Raw genomic sequence first — 19,733 nt, 5'->3', positions numbered from 1 at the left:
TATACCACAGACAGACAGTCTGTCATTCACATCAATATCCTAGATATTATACCACAGACAGACAGTCTGCCATTCACATCAATATCCTAGATATTATACCACAGACAGACAGTCTGCCATTCACATCAATATCCTAGATATTATACCACAGACAGACAGTCTGTCATTCACATCAATATCCTAGATATTATACCACAGTCAGACAGTCTGTCGTTCACATCAATATCCTAGATATTATACCACAGACAGTCTGTCATTCACATCAATATCCTAGATATTATACCACAGACAGACAGTCTGTCATTCACATCAATATCTTAGATATTATACCACAGACAGACAGTCTGTCATTCACATCAATATCTTAGATATTATACCACAGACAGACAGTCTGTCATTCACATCAATATCCTAGATATTATACCACAGACAGACAGTCTGTCATTCACATCAATATCTTAGATATTATACCACAGACAGACAGTCTGTCATTCACATCAATATCCTAGATATTATACCACAGACAGACAGTCTGTCATTCACATCAATATCTTAGATATTATACCACAGTCAGACAGTCTGTCGTTCACATCAATATCCTAGATATTATACCACAGACAGTCTGTCATTCACATCAACATCCTAGATATTATACCACAGACAGACAGTCTGTCATTCACATCAATATCCTAGATATTATACCACAGACAGACAGTCTGTCATTCACATCAATATCCTAGATATTATACCACAGACAGTCTGTCATTCACATCAATATCCTAGATATTATACCACAGACAGACAGTCTGTCATTCACATCAATATCCTAGATATTATACCACAGACAGTCTGTCATTCACATCAACATCCTAGATATTATACCACAGACAGACAGTCTGTCATTCACATCAATATCCTAGATATTATACCACAGACAGACAGTCTGTCATTCACATCAATATCCTAGATATTATACCACAGACAGTCTGTCATTCACATCAACATCCTAGATATTATACCACAGACAGACAGTCTGTCGTTCACATCAATATCCTAGATATTATACCACAGACAGACAGTCTGTCATTCACATCAATATCCTAGATATTATACCACAGACAGACAGTCTGTCATTCACATCAATATCTTAGATATTATACCACAGTCAGACAGTCTGCCATACACATCAATATCTTAGATATTATACCACAGACAGACAGTCTGCCATTCACATCAATATCTTAGATATTATACCAGTCAGACAGTCTGCCATACACATCAATATCCTAGATATTATACCACAGACAGACAGTCTGTCATTCACATCAATATCTTAGATATTATACCACAGTCAGACAGTCTGCCATACACATCAATATCTTAGATATTATACCACAGACAGACAGTCTGTCGTTCACATCAATATCCTAGATATTATACCACAGACAGACAGTCTGTCATTCACATCAATATCCTAGATATTATACCACAGACAGACAGTCTGTCATTCACATCAATATCTTAGATATTATACCACAGTCAGACAGTCTGCCATACACATCAATATCTTAGATATTATACCACAGACAGACAGTCTGCCATTCACATCAATATCTTAGATATTATACCACAGACAGACAGTCTGTCGTTCACATCAATATCCTAGATATTATACCACAGACAGACAGTCTGTCATTCACATCAATATCCTAGATATTATACCACAGACAGTCTGTCATTCACATCAATATCCTAGATATTATACCACAGACAGACAGTCTGTCATTCACATCAATATCCTAGATATTATACCACAGACAGTCTGTCATTCACATCAATATCCTAGATATTATACCACAGTCAGACAGTCTGTCATTCACATCAACATCCTCGATATTATACCACAGACAGACAGTCTGTCATTCACATCAATATCCTAGATATTATACCACAGACAGTCTGTCATTCACATCAATATCCTAGATATTATACCACAGACAGACAGTCTGTCATTCACATCAATATCCTAGATATTATACCACAGACAGTCTGTCATTCACATCAATATCCTAGATATTATACCACAGACAGACAGTCTGTCATTCACATCAATATCCTAGATATTATACCACAGACAGTCTGTCATTCACATCAACATCCTAGATATTATACCACAGACAGACAGTCTGTCATTCACATCAATATCCTAGATATTATACCACAGACAGTCTGTCATTCACATCAATATCCTAGATATTATACCACAGACAGACAGTCTGTCATTCACATCAATATCCTAGATATTATACCACAGACAGTCTGTCATTCACATCAATATCCTAGATATTATACCACAGTCAGACAGTCTGTCATTCACATCAACATCCTCGATATTATACCACAGTCAGACAGTCTGTCATTCACATCAATATCCTAGATATTATACCACAGTCAGACAGTCTGTCATTCACATCAATATCCTAGATGTTATAGCACAGACAGACAGTCTGTCATTCACATCAATATCCTAGATATTATACCACAGTCAGACATTCTGTCATTCACATCAATATCCTAGATGTTATAGCACAGACAGACAGTCTGTCATTCACATCAATATCCTAGATATTATACCACAGACAGTCTGTCATTCACATCAACATCCTAGATATTATACCACAGTCAGACAGTCTGTCATTCACATCAACATCCTAGATATTATACCACAGTCAGACAGTCTGCCATTCACATCAATATCCTAGATGTTCTCGCACAGACAGACAGTCTGTCATTCACATCAATATCCTAGATATTATACCACAGTCAGACAGTCTGTCATTCACATCAACATCCTAGATATTATACCACAGTCAGACAGTCTGTCATTCACATCAATATCCTAGATATTATACCACAGTCAGACAGTCTGTCATTCACATCAACATCCTAGATATTATACCACAGTCAGACAGTCTGTCATTCACATCAACATCCTAGATATTATACCACAGTCAGACAGTCTGTCATTCACATCAATATCCTAGATATTATACCACAGACAGTCTGTCATTCACATCAATATCCTAGATATTATACCACAGACAGTCTGTCATTCACATCAATATCCTAGATATTATACCACAGACAGACAGTCTGTCATTCACATCAATATCCTAGATATTATACCACAGTCAGACAGTCTGTCATTCACATCAATATCCTAGATATTATACCACAGACAGACAGTCTGTCATTCACATCAATATCCTAGATATTATACCACAGTCAGACAGTGTCATTCACATCAATATCCTAGATATTATACCACAGACAGACAGTGTCATTCACATCAATATCCTAGATATTATACCACAGACAGACAGTCTGTCATTCACATCAATATCCTAGATATTATACCACAGTCAGACAGTCTGTCATTCACATCAATATCCTAGATATTATACCACAGTCTGTCATTCACATCAATATCCTAGATATTATACCACAGACAGTCTGTCATTCACATCAATATCCTAGATATTATACCACAGACAGACAGTCTGTCATTCACATCAATATCCTAGATATTATACCACAGTCTGTCATTCACATCAATATCCTAGATATTATACCACAGACAGTCTGTCATTCACATCAATATCCTAGATATTATACCACAGACAGACAGTCTGTCATTCACATCAATATCCTAGATATTATACCACAGTCAGACAGTCTGTCATTCACATCAATATCCTAGATATTATACCACAGACAGACAGTCTGTCATTCACATCAATATCCTAGATATTATACCACAGACAGACAGTCTGTCATTCACATCAATATCCTAGATATTATACCACAGACAGACAGTCTGTCATTCACATCAATATCCTAGATATTATACCACAGACAGACAGTCTGTCATTCACATCAATATCCTAGATATTATACCACAGACAGACAGTCTGTCATTCACATCAATATCCTAGATAGTATACCACAGACAGACAGTCTGTCATTCACATCAATATCCTAGATATTATACCACAGTCAGACAGTCTGTCATTCACATCAATATCCTAGATATTATACCACAGTCAGACAGTCTGTCATTCACATCAATATCCTAGATATTATACCACAGTCAGACAGTCTGTCATTCACATCAATATCCTAGATATTATACCACAGTCAGACAGTCTGTCATTCACATCAATATCCTAGATATTATACCACAGACAGACAGTCTGTCATTCACATCAATATCCTAGATGTTATACCACAGTCTGTCATTCACATCAATATCCTAGATATTATACCAGTCAGACAGTCTGTCATTCACATCAATATCCTAGATATTATACCACAGTCAGACAGTCTGTCATTCACATCAATATCCTAGATATTATACCACAGTCAGACAGTCTGTCATTCACATCAATATCCTAGATATTATACCACAGACAGACAGTCTGTCATTCACATCAATATCCTAGATATTATACCACAGACAGACAGTCTGTCATTCACATCAATATCCTAGATATTATACCACAGACAGACAGTCTGTCATTCACATCAATATCCTAGATATTATACCACAGACAGACAGTCTGTCATTCACATCAATATCCTAGATGTTATACCACAGACAGTCTGTCATTCACATCAATATCCTAGATATTATACCACAGTCAGACAGTCTGTCATTCACATCAATATCCTAGATATTATACCACAGTCAGACAGTCTGTCATTCACATCAATATCCTAGATATTATACCACAGACAGACAGTCTGTCATTCACATCAATATCCTAGATATTATACCACAGACAGACAGTCTGTCATTCACATCAATATCCTAGATATTATACCACAGACAGACAGTCTGTCATTCACATCAATATCCTAGATATTATACCACAGTCAGACAGTCTGTCATTCACATCAATATCCTAGATATTATACCACAGTCAGACAGTCTGTCATTCACATCAATATCCTAGATATTATACCACAGACAGACAGTCTGTCATTCACATCAATATCCTAGATGTTATACCACAGACAGTCTGTCATTCACATCAATATCCTAGATATTATACCACAGTCAGACAGTCTGTCATTCACATCAATATCCTAGATATTATACCACAGTCAGACAGTCTGTCATTCACATCAATATCCTAGATATTATACCACAGACAGACTGTCATTCACATCAATATCCTAGATATTATACCACAGACAGACAGTCTGTCATTCACATCAATATCCTAGATATTATACCACAGACAGACAGTCTGTCATTCACATCAATATCCTAGATATGATACCACAGACAGACAGTGTCATTCACATCAATATCCTAGATATTATACCACAGACAGTGTCATTCACATCAATATCCTAGATTCCACTGTCACCACTGATATCAAAACACATGCACACATCTCTGCCAAAACTGTCTCTCAAGACTGAGACCGAGACAGACAACAATTCCCCCCCCACCCCTCACACAAAGGGTAGCAACAATGGGAAATTCTCTCCCCCAAAAGGCTGTGGATGTTGGGGGGTTGTCAATGGAAGAGTGCGATTGATGGATTTTTGTTCATCAAGGGATATGGAGCAAAAGGTACATCAACAGAGGCAAGATCCAGACTGGCCATGACCTCACTGAATGGTGCATCTGGCTCGAGGGGGTAAACAGCCTCTGCCTGTTCCCGTGTTGTGAGGCAGCCCCAGGTCTGTCGCATACCGATGCCCCTTATGGTGAAGCTCTCCAGCACCTCTATCCTGGGCAGGATCCAAGAAACCGAAACTGATAGGTGAACCATTCCTCATTCCTAGCTTCTGACACTGCTCCCTCTGTTTTGTAAACTAGCGATCCTCAATCACCTTAATCTCCAAATGCACCGTCCGACATATTCTTTCTGCTCCCTGTGAAGTCGACTTACCACAGAGTCTCCTGCACTGACCTCATTCCTTCCCCAGAGACTGAATACTGTGACAATCTCCCACCAGCTTACTGTCCTTTTACTGTGTCTCCAGTTTTGAAAGACTGGCATTACCCGATTATTACTTCTCAATTAACCTCGTCAGCAACCTACTCCTCCTGTTCCAAACTACGGATCTCAATTCAAAAGATAGATTTGCAGCAGCCCTTTGATATATTGGGGGAGCGGTGGGGAGCGGGGCAGTGGTGGGGAGGGAGGCAGGGAACTGCCCGATTTACACACTACGTTTCGCAGGGCCAGTGACTGTGGAAGGAGGGTTACCCACCTTGCCTGCTGTGTTGGAGCTGATGTCGACCCACGTCTCGGCAGCATTAAGCCAGAAGATTCCCAGCGTCCTGCGGATGTTGTGTGCCAGCAGAAGAGGAACAGCCCCGTACAAAGCCATGGGGTTAGATATCTCGTACTGGAACACATCGAGGTTATACAGACGGTACGGGTCTCCACCACTGACCAAGTAAAAGGGATACCAAATTATAAATTACTCTCTCACACAGAATTTAAACCCAACCACTTAATGTGACTCCAAGCACGTGATAAGCTACAGCTGGGAGCTGCCATCCACAAACCCCCCATGCACGTGAAAGTTCTTGATCAGAGTCCGGTAACAGTTAGGGAGACAAAGGAGAAAGAACTTGCATTTCTACAGTGCTTTTTATTACCTCAGGGCTCTACCGCCAATGAAGCACTTTTTATTTGCAGTGTCGTCACTGTTGACGGAAACACAGCAGTCAATTTACACACAGCAAGATCCCACAAACAGCAATGTGATAATGACCCAGATCATCTGTTTTTAGTGATGTTGGTTGAGGGATAAATATTGGCCCCAGGACACCGGGGAGAACTTCCCTGCTCCTCTTCCAATAGTGGCCGTGGGATCTTTTACACCCACCCGAGAGGGCCCTGGTTTAACGTCTCATCCAACAGGTGGCACCTCCAGTCGTACAGCGCACCCTCAGTATTGGAGTGTCAGCCTGGATTATGGGACTCAAGTCTCTGAAGTGGGGCTGGCTGGAACCTATGACGTTCTGACTGAGGCGAGTGCTATGCACTGAACCACAGCTGGTACTAAAGGTGAAGAGTTACATTCATGGCCAGTCAGCACGGGGGTTTCTCTACAAACCTCCTAAGCCGAGCTACCCTCTACTCAAGCATGTACAATATTCAGACATTGGGCAAAACGCCCCACTGCAGGTCAGCGTTTAATACCCACTGGCTCTGCACTGACAGTTTGCAGAAGGAAATATTTCCCAGCCTCAGTGGCTGGCACTCACTCTGTAGTTTTGAGTTTCAGGTTATCGGCATGCTCAGGGATCCCATACACGTGTTCAAAGCCAGGCAGAGAGAAATCCAGGCCAACAGAGGATGGACCTGAGGGGACAAACCGATATGTTAGAATGCACACATCTTATCCCTTTACACAATCTGAGGTCTGTGCTCCAGCACAATACTGGGAGCAGCCCCCTCACATTAACAATATGGAACCTAGAAGCAAACAAACTGAGGTATACAACTGGATCAGGAATTCGGATTGGCACATTACAGTCATAGAGTCATCGAGAGATACAGCACCGAAACAGGCCCTTTGACCCACTGAGTCCGTGCCAACCATCAGCCACCCATTTATACCAATCCCACAATAATCCCATTTTCCCTCTTACATCCCCACCTTCCCTCAATTCTCCTACCACCTACCTACACTAGGGGCAATTTTTTTTTTTTAAAACAATGGCCAATTTACCCATCAACCCGCAAGTCTTTGGCATGTGGGAGGAAACCGGAGCACCCGGAGGAAACCCACACGGTCACAGGGAGAACTTGCAAACTCCACAAAGGCAGTACCCAGAACTGAACCCGGGTCGCTGGAGCTGTGAGGCTGCGGTGCTAACCACTGAGCCGCCATTACACATGCTCCCTTGTAAAAGGTACTTGTTCTCCCGATCTCGAGATTAACCGTGCCGTGCAACAGCCCATCCAGTGACAAAAGCACAGACACTTGCTCATAGCCCATCTCTGGTGCCAGTCTAGGTGCACCCCCCACCCCAGCATGCTGCAGTCATTTATAACCCTTGCCCCACCCCACAGGCAACAGCCAGAATTCTAGGCAACTCCCATACACCGAATAGCGACCAGTCAATACACAGCTTCAATTGCTGCACAATCCCAGGGAGGTCACGTCCCTTCATAACACATCGCTGCACTTCAGACCCCATATGGGATCATGTAACAAGGGGACATTTTATCTGTTAAAAGGAGCTGCGTTTATACAGCGCCTCTTACATCCTCAGGATGTCCCAAAGTGCTTTGCAGCCAGGGAAATACTTTTGTAATGGAGGAAACATGGCAGCCAATTGCCGCACAGCAAGATCCCACAAACAAATGTGACCATGACCAGATAATGTGTGTTTTTTTTTAAAAAAGTGATATTGAGGGATAACATTGGGCCCCAGGACAGTGGGGAGAACTGCCCAGTTCTTCTCCCAAACAGTGCACGGGGCATTTCATCCGAAAGATTGCCCCTCCGACCATGCAGCACTCCCTCCGTACTGCCCCTCCGACCATGCAGCACTCCCTCCGTACTGCCCCTCCGACCATGCAGCACTCCCTCCGTACTGGCACTGGGGGTATCGACCTGGATTACGTGCTCAAATCACTGGAGTGGGACTTGAGCCCACAATCTTCTGACACAGCCACAAGTGCTACCCACTGAGCCGATGCTGACACCTAAACTGTACTAACTCAGGAATGTTCACGATAGGTGCAAATGGTCAATTTCTGAAGTGAATTGTTCATGTGCGATGCTGTCGTTAACTTGATTGCAGAATCAGAATTCTGATCAGTTCCCCTGAACCAATACGTACAGCTTCAAGCAGTAATCACTAATGCTTTCTTTCTGGGTGACCTATAAAATATTACCATTGGGTTTGGAGTCCGTGTGAGTTTTAAATGTTTCCTCCCACATTCCAGCCTCATCATCTTTCTCTTCACTCTCCTTCACAGAATCTTTGTCTTCAGGCTGTTGGAAGAAATTATATACACAATTACACCAAATGCACAGTCCCGGATCAGGCCATTCGACCTAACTGGTACATGATGACGTTTTTACTCTTCTATCAGCATATCCTTCTATTCCTTTCTCCCTCATGTGTTTATCCAGCTTCCCATTAAATCGATACTGTTCACCTCAACTGCCTGTGGTAGCGAGTTCCACATTCTCCCCACTCTCTAGGGACAGAGGTTTCTCCTGAATTCCCCACTGGACTGATCAGTGATTATCTTATACTTGCGGCCCTGAGTTTTGGTCTCCCCTACAAGTGGGAAGGTTTTCCCCACATCTACCTGGGGTCTATATGCTTTAAACTGCATAGACTTAAAGGTGCCCTGATAGATGTCTATAAATCATTAAGTGGCTGAACGGTGTCTCTACTGATAGATTGGAGAGGATGGAGGGAGCGCGGCGACCCCAGTTTAAACTGTGTAAGAGTAGGAACAGACTGGATGTTGGGCAGTTTTTCATGGAGTGTCTGTGGAAGGCCCTGCCGGTTGGGGCTGGTGCAGTGGGTGTCCAATCTCTGCCTTCAAGAGGGAACCAGGCCAGTTCCTGACTGGGGCAGAGATCACACTAGCTATAAAAGGCAAGCATCTTTATAGGAAACACTGGACTTATATCGCCTGAGGGGGCGGGAGAGGGTTTCCCCAGAGTTTATTTCCTCTTATTAGCCGTAGGGTTTTTCTCCCCCACCTTTGTCTCTCCAGGCGATTACAGCTCAGCATTACACCCCAACCTCACAGCTCAGCATTACACCCCAACCTCACAGCTCAGCATTACACCCCAACCTCACAGCTCAGCATTACACCCCAACCTCACAGCTCAGCATTACACCCCAACCTCACAGCTCAGCATTACACTCCAATCTAAAATACATGGCTGCAGGGGATTGGGTAGGAAGTGTCAAGTCATGATGCTGTGGCCACCAGGAGTGCTCGTCATTCCCTGTCTGTTAATTCTGTAAGGAGGGATGTGTGCAGAGCTGGTTGTGCACACGGTTACCATCTCGGTACACACAATGTGCCCTTCATGTCCAGTAACTCAGACTTACCTGCTCCACTTGCTGCGTTTCTTCGTCACTGGGCTGGTTCTCTTCTCTCACTTCCTCATTTTCCACATCCTCCGTTTTCTTCTCCTCACTAAAACATGGGAAAGCAAGATGGTACAGTCCTGCAGCTTTAATCACATGCTGAATTTTGATTCTCTTGATCCTCTATTGTGGAGGCAGTTTTAATGGGATACTCCAAACTGCCCACTTAGTTTGAACTGGACACTCCATTAAAGAAACCAGCAATCTCTCCAGCTCACTAATGCTGCTAAGAATTACTACAAGGCAGTCTGCACAGCTAGAGTCATGAAATCTGAGTATTGCTGTGTCTGACACCAGATAGGGATGGAGCAGGGGTTGGGATCGGGATCATGGCCAGAACTCTGGGCTATTTAGTGATGATTCATCAAAACCCTCAACCTTCCATGAACAGTCCACAATTCATCAATGCTCTCCACAACCCCTCACAGCTGAACCACAGAGAATCTGAGCGTACTCTATTCTGGTTAACCATGGCAGCTTTATCCTTTCAATCCCAGTTCCCTGCCTTTCCCCTCCATATTACGATGAAGAAAGCAGGAAAAATAAAGGGCTTCTGGTGTCCTGTTCATCCCCAGGACTGTTTCTGAACAGATGACTTAAAGATAAGGCTGTGGTTTTAAACGGAACAAGCAACAACCTAACAAATCTACAGGTGGTTTTCTGTGCTCAAGCTAGCTGGATGAGGCATTAGTGGATCTGAACCTCAATCCCTTTCACAGTCTCTTTCATTCAATAATGCAGCTGAAGTGAACAATTAGCAACTCGCAGCAGAGAGAGATGCACCAGTGAGGGAGGAAAGAAAAAAAGACTTGACAAGTGAGCTTTGAATTCAAACAGCAAGCCCTATGGATTTATTTCTGAAGTAGCTGGAATAAATTAGGGTCACAGTGAAAGCAGCGCACACTCCCCCGTTTCCTATACTCCCATTGCTGTTAGAAACTCCCACTTGCCTGGATGGATGCAGCTCCAACAACACTCAAGAAGCTCGACACCATCCAAGACAAAGCAGACCGCTTGATTGGCACCCCATCCACAAACATTCACTCCCTCCACCACCGACGCACAGTAGCAGCAGTGTGTACCATCTACAAGATGCACTGCAGCAACTCACCAAGACTCCTTCGACATCACCTCCCAAACCCGCGGTCTCTACCAACTAGAAGGACAAGGGCAGCAAATACGTGGGAACACCACCACCTGCAAGTTCCCCTCCAAGCCACACACCATCCTGACTCGGAACTATATCACCGTTGCTTCCACTGTCCTTTCAGATCACAACAACTCACTGTGTAAAAAAAAAATAAAATTCTCCTCATCTCCCCCTCTGGTTCTTTTACCAATTCTCTTCAATCTGTGTCTCTCTGGTTACTGACCCTCCTGCCACTGGAAACAGTTTCTCCTTATTTACTCCATCAAAACCCTTCCTGATTTTGAACTTCTCGATTAAATCTCCCTTATCCTTCTCTGCTAGCTGTCAGATGGTATACTGGCATGTTAACCCTCTAAATCCCCCTTTTTGTTCTGCATGGCACTTCCCCTCAATTGGTGAGGGACTTTGGAATTGATGTGAGGGGAAAAAGGGAGCAGGGAATGAACAAGAGAAGTGCACAGTGGCAGTCTGCAGAGAGAACACTGACTTCTTGCTTTGTAAACGCTCTGCTGCTCTCAATGCCTCATTACTGCAATAGACTCAATGCCAGCTTGTTAATGCCATCATTTGCCAGCTGGTCAGAAACAGTGCTCCACTCACAAAGGGTATAACTGGCCAACAATACTACAGAAAACCCTCCTTGTTCTTTTAATCCCCATCCCCTCCCTCTGTCCTCAAATGAAAAGAGCAATAGCAACATCAGAGGCTGCTTTGGAATTCTTGGTTTACAGGGCTCTGCTGGAACAGCTACGAAGCCTTTCAGAGAACTGGCTCCAAGGGGAATTTCTATGCCCCACACTACTGCTGTTAAACTTCAACTACAAGTGCTGTAAATAGAGGAACTCTAATTACTGACAGCCTTGACCTCAAACTACTGATCCACTCAAAAATGCAGATGGCAGAACTGAAGTTAGTAATAGAGCTGGCAACTTTTTATACAAGTACATCCCATCAATGCAGATCCTGGTCCTTAAAATTGTCCTGTACACGCACAAGCATCAAGGACTGAAAATTCCACAAATGCGCACAGATTTGGAGGTGGGGTTTAACAGCTTTTGGGGTACAGCAATTCCACAATAAGATTTGTTTATAAAGAACCCTTACCCATCAAGAGCCCAGCATATTCAATAGAAGGCTTTCAGAGTGTCACACTTTGAAGACACGAATGTAAATTTTTGGCTCCAGATCAGAGAAGAAAAGAAAAAAAAAGCAGAATTTGCAAACTTCCCTCAAAACAGGAATTAAACTCTGACTGTGCTTCCTGACATTATGTCTTCCAGGGCAGAACAGCCCTCACACCAGAGTGTGAGAAATGTCACAAGACACCCATTAGTAAAACAACCCCTAACATCATTCCCTTTCAAATAGGGGAATGGGAGCGGAAGAGGAATTGGAGAATAAGTTCAGAAACTTGCAAGACACATTCACATGTAGTTAAATTTCAGGACAGCTGTCACAGGATGATGGTGTTGCTCACACTGTCAAAGCGAGGACCTCTGCCACACTCTGGTATTTCACTCCTGTTACTGTTCCTCATGCAGTAACGTAGACAGCAAGTGTTAGTTGTGCAGTCGAATATGGACCATGACACTATCTCAACAGCCTCACTTCCCAGCAAGTGTTATCCTGGTCAAGCTTCCTTCTCTCTCAGTCTCAGAGAATCCAGGCTAGGTGCTGCCTCCAGCTGTCGCTGCCAACACAAGACTAATAAACATGGCAGCGACCAGGAATCAAACCTGAAGCATGCGAGACTCAGTAACGCTACCACACGGTGCTACACTGCATAGACATCTTCAATCCATCATGCCTCAGAATATTAGAGAGAATTTTAAAAGGTCACACTCAGCAAAATGTTAAGCAAACTATAGCTTTTGTTTTATTATAAAAATACCATGGGGTATTGCAGCTTGAAGCTGGAGAGAAGTACCAGGCAGCTATCCCTTAGGGAATACCCCCTCAATCAGGTCAATGTAGCTAATCCACTTTAACAGATTTAAACACAACTATCAGAAGTTGCCATTTCGGCTGATTGATTCTGTTCCTGTGTTGGTCACAGCAGGTTTGGGCCAGGGGTCATTTCCAGGTTCATTCTCAAGTTACAAAACAGCTAGAAGCAGCAGATTCCCATTTTTATTCTTAGGGTTGCAGCGATAACATTGTACAAGGTTGAGCTGTCGTTTCAGTCACTGCGTCCAAACTGGCTCCTTTTCTGACTTAATCGCTCCTCGTGTTTACGACCTGAAACCAACACTGGCAACTGCAGATCAACCGAGCCCAGATCAAGGAAGTGTCACAGTGTGGCAGTGAGGCAGGGGGTGGGGTTCATACCAATGAATCTTCCACTCCTAGAAAATGAGTACAGGCTCAGCTGGGATAGAAGTCATGGCACTAATTTAGGGAGGGGGATAAATCAACCAGAGCTCCCACCCCTTACAGCTATCCACTGAGACATGCACTTGGTGACATTCCCCCTGCTGACTAGACACAAATAGTACCTTCCATACTGAAGGGCACCAATGGAACCATTTCCCAGCAAACAGTCAACATCCTTAGGGTGAGGGCAAGGAAGGACGGCAGGGAACAAATACATATCAGCAGGAAAGGCAGGGGAAAAGCAATGAAAGGGTGCAGTCTCTCAGGACCGCTGTTCTACATCTCCCAGCAACTCGGGAATAAGCAGCATTAGCAAATGGCAGAAGCAGGTGTTTTACTCTCAATTAAGAGAAGTTGGCAAGAATTACTCTGAAAAGTAAGCAAGATTTAATAAACTAGCTGCAATATAACAGCATACAGAGCAGCAGAACAACCAGGCAGAACGAGCTGGGAGGCAAAGCTATTGCAGAGTCCTACGCAGTCAGCAAGATCCAGTCTACCCATGAGGAAGACACCTTGTATTGCCAGAACATAACCCCAAAACTGATTTAAAAGCACACAGACAATCTGAGAAAGCCCCGCGCCCCCATTCTACATTAGTGCAATATTGTCAGTACCAGAGCTCAGTTCTGAGGCTGAAAATGTGGTGGTATTGTTTCTAGTTAAAGCCACGCTGCAGTTCCTTTTCTGTTGTGATCAAGATGACTAAACTACAAGCCCGCTCTCAGCTTCAGCTGAAACAAAAGATTATTTTTTCTGCAGCAGCTGATGCAAGGATACAAGTTAATTCCTCCTTGATCCACATAACATGAAAATATGGACACATCCAGGTCCTGTAGTCCACCAGACTGCATGTAACATAATCCAGAGAACAACAAACCCACACTTCCCAGGGTTTTCACTCTTCCTCTACCTAAGAGTGGAGTAACTGGCCTCCATACAACAGTACAGACACCATCAGGACCTGTCCGGTGGTCCCCACCTCCCAGAGTGCCGGGGTACCACACGTTACCCTCCTCCACACAGTCAGCTAGCAATAACATGCAGCAGCAGGAGACAGCAGGCTAGAGGGGGAAGCAAGGACCAGATAACAGCACAGCACAGGAGAGAGTGTAAGTGACAGCAGTCAGGAAATAAGCATCTCCCTCCCCTGGTTCAAGTCCTGAGTCACAACCAGTAACATTAATGCCACTTTCCCTCACCTCCGTAAAAAGGTAGAAAATGCACCAAGAGGAAATGACCATGGAAAAGTGGGGAAAGCAGATGGCTAGCCAACAATCAGAAGCACAAGAGTATTATCAGGGCACTGGGGAGGGACTGCAGATGGTGGAATCATCACATCAAATTAGCGACCTTCAGTCTGGTTATGTTTTAGGCAATCACCAGGATTGGACACTGGGGGTAGGGAGGGGGGAATTTTTATGTAATTTTGCCAAACAGGGATATCATGGCACCAGATGGAGTGCCAATTTTACACCCTACCCAACATTTCACTCTGTCGGTCAGTGGGGCGTAATCAAGTGGGGTGAAAACCAGTGCTGCAGCCCATCCTTCCCTCAAAGGGTGGGTTAAATTAAAATTGCCCCTTTAGAAGTCACCTTTGTCAACACACTACTTCCTTGAAGTAATCCTGAGCAGCATGCAGTTATCTCAAGTTATTTATAAAATTAAAAATCCAGCAACCCAGGGCAGCTAAGAAATACCAGATGCATAATGGATTTTTTTCCCCTCTGTTTAGCATTCTCTGATCTCGAGAAGGGTTGGTCCTTCATTATGCTACAACCACTATTGCAATAGCCCCTGGGGTAACTATTCAACAGACTCCCACCTCCCTGTGGTGGCAACACACAGACTGGTGTCCACTAAGCAGCTCCCACAAGCGAGACTGGGAACTTGATGTGTGAATTACTGAACTAGCTCAAAGACACAGCTAATCTGACTCCCACCACCTCCTCAACACACTGTACCGTCAAGCATCGGGGAAAGCACTTTTTGGCCATTAAAAGTTTGTAATGTAAATATTTAGAGCTGTATCCTATGCTTTGTCAGCCCCTCTCAAAGCACAATGCAAAAAAAGCGTACATGCATTTGAAATAAATGGAGGAGTGACATGCACTGAGTATAGCATAGCTTGTGAGAATCAGGGGGCTTTGGATCAAAGATCTCTGCCAAACCTTTGGTGGGAGGGGGGTGGGGGGGGGGGGGGTGATTTCCTCACCTTGTAGCTGGGTCTGTTATAGACTAACTGTTACACATTGATTAGTCAATAAATCCATCATCACAGGTTCAGGCAATGGCAGGTGAACAAGATGGACTTGATTTTTTCTTACTTGGTAACTCCTGACTGTGAAACGTTAAATTCCTCCTGCTCGATTAGCCTATGGAAATTCTGCACGTGATTCATACTTTTGAACAAAATGAACAGGTCTAAGTTTTGGCCTGTTTTCAAAGGGGAGATTTCCACATCAATGAGCCGTACGGAGCTTTACTGGTTTCCCATTGCTGCACATCACCAATATCGTTGCAACCCTAAGCAATAGTATCATTAGGTGCACAAACAGGACTAAAAAGACAGTGTTGGTGCGTCATTTACCTAATGAACACGTTCTTGATCTTACTCCACATGCTACCGACAGTGCTACTAATTTTTTCCGTGTAACTGAGGGGAGTTGCAAAGGGGGAAGAAACAAATGGAATAAAATAACAAAAAAAAACAAACAAAATGAGTTTTAGTTGATGTAGTTCAGAAGACAGTAAAATAGCAAGTGGTTATTACAATGTTCTCTACTAGTAATAAAATCTGCCCATCTCCTGCACACCACAGCTACTGGGATCCATTGTACCACTTGAGACTGAAAGGAAGGGAGCTAAAGATTAGGGGGCACTAAACTGTCCAGTTCCCATGAACAGACGGATTGAAATCTCCCAGTGCAGTGGTTTTCAATGACGGGGTAAAGAGGTTCTACAGGGAAGAATAGGAAGAGCTCAAAAGGCTTGACAATTACAGCAATCACTGAAGCTACTCTCCCAATGGAACAGACAGATACGGTTCCACAGGTATCAGCAGCCCTCTGGTACCTGACTCCAGTAGTACACCAAACGGCAGCTTAGAGCAACAGCATAATCTTCAATCAGTGGGGAAAACCTTAGCCGAGTCCCATCCCACCCACACCCAATATCCACACTGCTTAGTAGGGAAGCCAGACTGGTTACATCCCCACCCACAATATTTTCCTGGGCTTCAGACTGCAGCCCCCTAGCCACTGACTGATCCAAGGTCAACATTGAGCGCTGTAGGAATCAAACTGAGCACCTTCTGATCAGTATGGCCTTATGAATAGAGGGCATATGGGAGTTGAAGAGATGACGTGACTGCTCCAATCACTGGGAAGGGTTTGAGGAGAATTCCAATAGCTGAAGTATAGAGAAAGACCAGTAGACCCCTTTCCAATAACAAATCTACATACAGACAAGACATTCTAAAAGACAGCAAGTCAACATCTCTCTATTCTTGATAAAATGGGTGAGAAAAATCCACCAATCACAGGAACAGCCCCGATGTTCGTACGGGGAACACATGGATGTGATTCAGAGGGCCCAGGCAGCTGAAGGCACGGCCGCCACTGGTGAAGTAATGAAAGATTGGGGACGGTCGAGACAAGAATTGGAGGAGAGCAGAAATCTAGCAGTTTAGAGCAGATAGGAATTGGCCAGGCCATAGTGGGCTTTGAATCCAAGGATGAGAATTTTTTAAATCAAGGTATCGTTTAACCAGGAGCCGGTGTAGATCAGTGAGCACGGTGCGGAGCGGGGTGGTGGGTAAATGGCACTTGGTTTGAATTAGGACATGGGTAGCATGCCAGCATACCATCTAACCGTAAAGTCGTCTCTTTCCCTTTCCCCTCCAGCTCTGCTGAAGTAGTAGATTCTCTAGATATTAATAAGGAACCCAAGTGAAAGGATTAAGTAGGTAACTGCCCCACCTCAAAGCTGCTCAATCACAGATGTGAGCGCACATCAGACACTCTGCATTGATCATTAACAAAAGTTGGGGGGGGGGGGGGGGGTGGGGGGGGTGAAAAAAAAGAGTATTTCTTTTAAAATGAGAAACGCTTCTGTTGTTAAAAATAAAAGCTGTCTGCTATCAGAGGGAGAAAGGTCGCAAGCTGGAAAGAAAACAGAAGTAACCAGCACAGATTTCAAAAGGGACAAACCTCATTTGAAGTGAGGTGGTACCAGACATGGTAGATGGGGGAAAGCCTTTAACAAAAGTACAATGTGGGAGATTACCAGAGAAGATTAAGGGGAAGGACAGAAAACTAGAGAGCCAGGGCGCAGTTTTTCCACCCCCCACCCCCCCCCCACCCCCTTAGAGTGATTGGAGGGGGCTGGCGCCGGGGGACCTTTTGCAAACTATGACAATGATTTAGATATAGACCCAGAGTGTTGGAATTTACAGACACCCAAGATTAAAAACAGTGAAGGGAAAAACTGAGTTAATGAGGGAATGGGCTAAGAAGTGTCAGATGGAATTCAGTGCAAGTGTGGGGTGACGCATTTTGGTAAGGAAAACTGCGGCGATTACAGTGAAGGAAAGCAAAACAGACTTGCAATTATATCGCACCTTTCATGACAAGATGTTCCAAAGCACTTCATAGCCAATGAAGTATTTTTGAAGTGTAGTCACTGTTTTAATGTAGGAAATGTGGTAGCAACTTTGTGCACAGTCAGATCCCACAAACAGCAATGAGAGTGTGACCAGATAATCTGTTTGTGATGTCGATCGAAGGATGACTGTTATCCAGGACTCTGCCCTTCTTCCAACAGTGGCTGTGGAATCTTTTTTACATCCACCTGAGGGGGCAGACAGGGCCTCAGTTTAACGTCTCATCTAAAAGACAGCACCTGTGAGAGTGCAGCACTCCCTCAGTACGACACTGCAGTGTCAGCCTTGATTTTTATGCTCAAGTCCGGAACAGGGCAGGAACCCACCAGCGTCTGCCCGACTCAGACGAGAGTGCTACGTGCTCAGCAGGCTCCAAAAGTTGTGGAAGGGCTGGTTGGGGATGCAGAGGACATCGTGGCAGGACCGTGGGTGGAAACCGGTTTATGGGACATTAAAGGCAGCATCTCAGGGTGATAAGGCCATTAAAACAAAACCAATGGATTTCTAGGTTTATCACAAGAGAATATAAAAGTCTTATTGTTACCTCTTGACCATGTAAAAGCTGAACAAGACCTCAGTCAGAGTATTGCAAGCTCCACACTATAGGAAGGATATTGGGACTTTAGAGCTGGCACAATACAGATTCACCAAGCTGCTGCCAGATCAGAGGAAATACAGACTCAAAGACAGACTTGAAAAATTGGGGCTATTTTCATAGGAATGATGTGAATAATGGGCCAATATGATAGAAGGGTTATAAAATGATGAAAGGATGGGATAGTGAAGGTAGAAGCAGACTGTTCCCAGCAGTTCAGGAGTCTAGAACAAGGTCACATGGATACAAGATTGAAATGCAAGTGATTTAGCACACAGGGCAGAATCTTTACACAGAGGGAGCAGTGAGGCTCTCGTATTCACACACAGGTTTAGTGGTGGAGCCAGAAGCTGTGCCAACATTCAAGATTAGATTGGACAGCTGGATGAAGGGACACGGGAATAGGACATGGTTAAGAGTGTTTGATCACACAGAGAGTAAACACATATGGACTAGTTCAGCTGAATGATGTTACAACACAGCAACAGGACATTGTATTTTAATGAATGATGAACAGTTCAAATGGTTAGATTATGGCTGGGCCACGACAAGCCAATATTTCAGAAATAAAGAGATTCGCAGAAAGTTATAATTGAACAGTCACTGTTAAGGAGCTGGAGTCCTCCTGCATCCAGAAACACTGCAGATACTGTTTCATTGGGTCAAATAGGATGTAAACAAAACAATGAAACAAAACTAAAGTAAACTCCCTGCATTTCAAGTTCCCCAGTCTAAAGGGGGTTGGGGGCGAGTGGGGGGCTGGCGGGGAGGGTAAAGAGGAGAGAAT

At 43.8% G+C, this 19,733-nt stretch overlaps 1 protein-coding gene across 2 annotated transcripts in view; it reads right to left on the bottom strand.

Annotated features, from left to right (window-relative positions):
• ganabb (glucosidase II alpha subunit b) overlaps positions 1-19,733 on the bottom strand; it is a 79,393-nt gene that overhangs the window by 53,984 nt on the left and 5,676 nt on the right. Inside the window, exons 6-10 of one of the 2 annotated variants that reach the window (XM_068021533.1) lie at positions 16,279-16,344; positions 10,124-10,211; positions 8,940-9,039; positions 7,298-7,394; positions 6,292-6,472 (exon numbers count right to left, since the gene is read on the bottom strand). In XM_068021533.1, the coding sequence (XP_067877634.1) occupies positions 6,292-6,472; positions 7,298-7,394; positions 8,940-9,039; positions 10,124-10,211; positions 16,279-16,344 (532 nt within the window). The remainder of the gene's footprint in view (positions 1-6,291; positions 6,473-7,297; positions 7,395-8,939; positions 9,040-10,123; positions 10,212-16,278; positions 16,345-19,733) is intronic. The other variant, XM_068021534.1, reaches the window with a different exon arrangement.

The sequence above is a fragment of the Heterodontus francisci genome, chromosome 44 (assembly GCF_036365525.1).
Source record: "Heterodontus francisci isolate sHetFra1 chromosome 44, sHetFra1.hap1, whole genome shotgun sequence".
NCBI classification, from domain to species: Eukaryota; Metazoa; Chordata; class Chondrichthyes; order Heterodontiformes; family Heterodontidae; genus Heterodontus; species Heterodontus francisci.
Note: the sequence above shows the minus strand (reverse complement) of the source record. Positions and strands in the feature narration are given on the sequence as shown.